The sequence below is a fragment of the Myotis brandtii genome, unplaced genomic scaffold (assembly GCF_000412655.1).
Source record: "Myotis brandtii unplaced genomic scaffold, ASM41265v1 scaffold123, whole genome shotgun sequence".
Classification (NCBI taxonomy): domain Eukaryota; kingdom Metazoa; phylum Chordata; class Mammalia; order Chiroptera; family Vespertilionidae; genus Myotis; species Myotis brandtii.
In genome coordinates this window covers 15,035,965-15,040,303 of record NW_005354291.1, presented here as the reverse complement: position 1 = coordinate 15,040,303, position 4,339 = coordinate 15,035,965, and the positions used below count along the sequence as shown (strand labels likewise).

Sequence of the window (4,339 nt, the reverse complement as noted above, 5' to 3'; positions counted from 1 at the left end):
TCTTAATCAATAAAAAATATATTTAAAAAAATAAAAAAAAAGCATTGTTTCACATCACTAAGTTTGTAGTAATGTTATGGCAACAATAGAAAATTAATACAGGGACGTTTGATATGAATGGCTTAATAGAATTTTCAAAGTATGTCTTGTTATTTCAAATGATTTGTAATTCATAAGCAGATAGAGCCGTAAGTAAGAAGGATTAAGCTATAATGATAAAACAACTCTTATGAGGTAATTTAAAACCGTTTTTCACTAATATGATATAATTTTATAACTTTTAGTTCCATTATCCTAGTTATTGCTGAATATGTCTAGTGCTCTTACATTTTCAAAACATTCCCCAAATCTTCCATGTCTTACCTGAGATGTACAAATACCCAAAGGTACAAGTACAATAGTTACTTTCATTTCGCTTTGGGAAAGGGACACTAATACTACCAATTTTACATATCACTAATTTCATGGTAGCTTCTTAGATGCTGCTAAAGAAAAGCTGACTTTAAAAAAAAAATGCCTAAAGGTTGGTTTAGTTATATGTACACAAATACCTGATTACATAAAACTCAAGAATTTGGAGAAAATATAATATAAAATTTAATATAATTTCAATTTTAGTCCCTAGACACTTGGAAGTTTAAAAAATGCAGGCAGGATAAAGCAGAAAATAAATTTTAGTAGTGTGACAAATAAAAATTTGAATATGATTCAATTACCAGATTTCAATGCAGCCAGATTAAAGAGGCACAGCAATTTTCATTCCATTCAAAGGATAATGAAATATCTTAACCATTCTTTGCATCGGGACCCCAATACCCCACTAGCTTTGTGTCTCCACATATTAATTCATGGCTGAGGGCACTTGTCATCTGGACTGAGGGAAGGGCTGTCATAGTTGTGTCCTGAGGCCTGGTGACTCCTTCCTAGGTTTCTACCAAAAATGCTGGTCCTACCTGCTCTGAAGCAAACTCAATAGAAATACTGTATGTGTTATAATACTTACTTTTTGAACCCAAACGGTGAATTTCCTCCACTAAGAGGTTAACCTCGTGTTCCACATTCATTGCTGCCTGAGGGAGAAAACAAAAAGTCTGTATTATTGCCATTTCTACATTCCATTAAGCACTTCTTGCCAAATCCAAGGGTCCTTTCTTTTATGCAGCAATTGTCAGAATTAATTTACCATGCTCCTCTTCCGAAAATTACTTGTGTGATGTGCATGGCACTAGAGTACTTCCATTTTCCTTCCATCTGCATAACTTCCCTCTGGGCTGACCCCACTCTTAGTCTACACATTCTATTGGGAAGAATGAAGCCATTTTCCTTGCACCCACTCTGAATTCTAAGTCCATCCTCTTCATGGTGCGGCTGCAGGCCATCAAAAATACAAAGGTGAGTTCATTGGTTGATCTCTTCCATGGACACAGACAATAGGGTGGTGAAGGCCTGGGCGGTGGAGGTCAATGGGGGAAAGGGGGTATATATGTAATACTTTCGACAATAAAGATTTTAAAAATAATACAAAGGTGAGTGACACAAGGACCTACCCCCAGGGCAACCAACCCTCCAGAAAGGAAGAACGGCCTGGAATGCATAGCAGTGTGACTGTACTCCTTGACTGATGGGTCCAAGGCATTATGGGAGCACAAAGAAGGAAGCCACAGGCTTCATGGAGGTCACTGGGGAGGTGTAGGCCAGGTAGATAGTTAGGAAAGAGTGTTCAATGCATGGGAAAGAGCAGGTACAAAAGCATAGAAGCAAAGGGAAAAAGGCAGGCCCTAAGTTAGGAGCTGGAGATACCAACATAAACGTACACACCGCCTCCCCTCTGGGAGCCTGCAGTCTAGTGGGGAAGGAAGATTGATACAAGGCAATTTTAATAATGTCAGGTCAGTGCAACAATGACTCCTAGATCACACACAGGGCCATGTCCTTACCTGGACAGTGCACAGTGTACCTGACGACAATAAAGTAGTGGTGAAGACCATTCATCTTCAGATAACGGAAGCTATTAAACTTATTTTGGCCTACTAGGTCCTCCACAGGCTGGGTTCTGCCCACCATTCCAGCTTCCTCTACTCACTCCACTTGAACTCTAGCTACAGCTACATGGGGCTCCTTTTTGTCCTTCAAATGTCCCTCAATCTCTCATATCCAACCTTCCCATATACTGTTCCTTCAACCCAGACTATGACTATTCCTCTTTCTTGGGCTAACTCCCACACGTTCAGTCCCAGCTTAGATATAACTTCCTCCGAAGCCTTCCATGAAGCCTGCAGTAGGAGAGCTCTCCCACGGAGTGTCCCCAAAGCATTGTCCACCCTCATCATTTCATTTGATTGGAATAACGGATTTCTTAGCTTTCACCGCAAGGTAAAGCTCCTCTAGGCAGGGATCTGATTGTAATGCTGTCTGCTGGGTTGTCTGGCACCAAGAGCACAGGTTCAATGAATATTGTTTCTATGGACTGAAATAGCAAAGGCTTGAGAGATGATGGAACTACAATTATGGGATTGTCACCAGAAAGCTGCTGATTTAAGTGGAGAACAGAGAGGAGCTCTCAGAGGAAGAGCACAGAGACAGAAAAGGGAAAGTAAAGGGGCCTGGCAAACAGCTAGAGTGAGAGGAGAGAAATACCAGCAAGAAGAGGGGAAAGCAGATTGAGGTGGAGGAGAGAGCCCTGACCGAGTTGGGTCAAAGAAGTAAAAGAAGAAGAGTTTCCATAAGAAGGCAGTAATCTACAGTGAAAAGGACAACAGGAGGGTCAGAAAGTATGCATCAGTCATCAGTCTGTTTTCCAATCCTAAATTCTCCAAATCAGATAAGAAACTAAAAAGGTGTGGTTGTGTGAATGGTTTACTTTGGGGTGACAATTTGGAAAAAAAACACATTATCCAGACAGATTGTAACTAATTCCTATAGCTTTTAAAAACAAGAATGACTTCTAGGTTTAGACTATACTGATTGGGACCTCAGATTTTCCATCAGCTAATAATTAAAAGCGCAACTGCCGTCTGCTACATTACATGTAAGAATATTACAATTTAGGAAGCTTGTATTGCAATGAAATGCACATAAAACTATAAAAATTATAGCATCCAAATATTAGGAACTTTGTGTTGGTGAATTTTATCTATAACATTATATACTCAATTCAAGATATAGTTTAAGAGAGATACTCATAAGCTAAAATACAGCCAAAGGACATCACTGAAAGGCATACCATGAGAATTATGGTAGAAAAAACACCTCCCTGTAAATGTCAGCATGGGGGACAGTTGCTGTTTTTACCTACCCTGCACCCATTCCCCATGTTGGCACCATTAGTCTAATTTTTGTTTGGATCAAGTCTTCCTAACCCTAAACTCATGTACCTTGGATAGAGCCTTGCCCTAAACTCCAGTAATGGTTCAGAGCCAGAATAATTGATTGGGAGGCATAGATAAATGATTTCATCCCGAACAATGAGGTACTGTCCCACTGGGTTCTAAGATGTAAGTTTACAGCCCCTGATGTAAACAGCTACCATTGGGAGGAATCTGACAGGAATAAAGCTGGAACAAAGAAAAGTCCAACCACATAACAATGATTGAGCCAATACAGGGCCCTGGACTTTAGTCACATAAACCAATCAACTTTCCTGGTTTTGTGTTTTTGAATGAGTTTCTGTCACTTGCATTCTAAAGACTCTTGACCCAAAAAGTTAGCCTGGAGAAGACCTACCACTATTTTTATTTTAATTAAAGCTCCCTTTATGTATCTATATGAAGAGTTTTATGTTGCTCTATCGGATGAGATGGATAGATGTAATAGAAAGGCAGATTTGGGAGCCATATAAGAAAAATTTCTCTAACAATCAAAATTGCCTAACAATGAATAAAGGTGACTACACCCTGCTCTCAAAAGCATTAATGCAGAAGTAGTGTGGATCTGTGAGGGTTGTTGAGCAAATTAGCCCACATTGGTTAGAAGGGAGAGTGAAATGCCCAAGCGGATTATGGTCCTAATTCTCAGATTCTATGATTTCCTCCCATTCTGAAAATTTCTCTGACACCATTCTCCACTCCTTCCACCTACCACTAGCCACACACTTCAGACAAAGCTCTCCTTTGATAATGAGACTCAAAATGGAAATCCCTTTATTATGTATAGTATGAATACCTGCACCGTGTTAAACAGATGTATGCTCATCCAATTTTAAGAAGGGAAGGCAACCAGCATTTCTTTATAATTAATTACATATGAGGCTCCTTATCTGTTAATTCATGTAATCCTAAGAGCCTTGCTGAGTATTTATTATTTATCCCCATTTTACGAATGATGAGACTGGCTGTTGTCC

At 39.5% G+C, this 4,339-nt stretch overlaps 1 protein-coding gene across 3 annotated transcripts in view; it reads right to left on the bottom strand.

Annotated features, from left to right (window-relative positions):
• The window catches only part of ABRACL (ABRA C-terminal like), a 14,129-nt gene that overhangs the window by 7,907 nt on the left and 1,883 nt on the right, over nucleotides 1-4,339 (bottom strand). Inside the window, exons 2-3 of one of the 3 annotated variants that reach the window (XM_014533874.1) lie at nucleotides 1,335-1,446; nucleotides 1,004-1,070 (exon numbers count right to left, since the gene is read on the bottom strand). In XM_014533874.1, coding sequence (XP_014389360.1) covers nucleotides 1,004-1,070; nucleotides 1,335-1,379 — 112 coding nt within the window. In that variant the 5' untranslated portion in view covers nucleotides 1,380-1,446. The other 2 variants (XM_014533875.1, XM_005859065.2) reach the window with 2 other exon arrangements.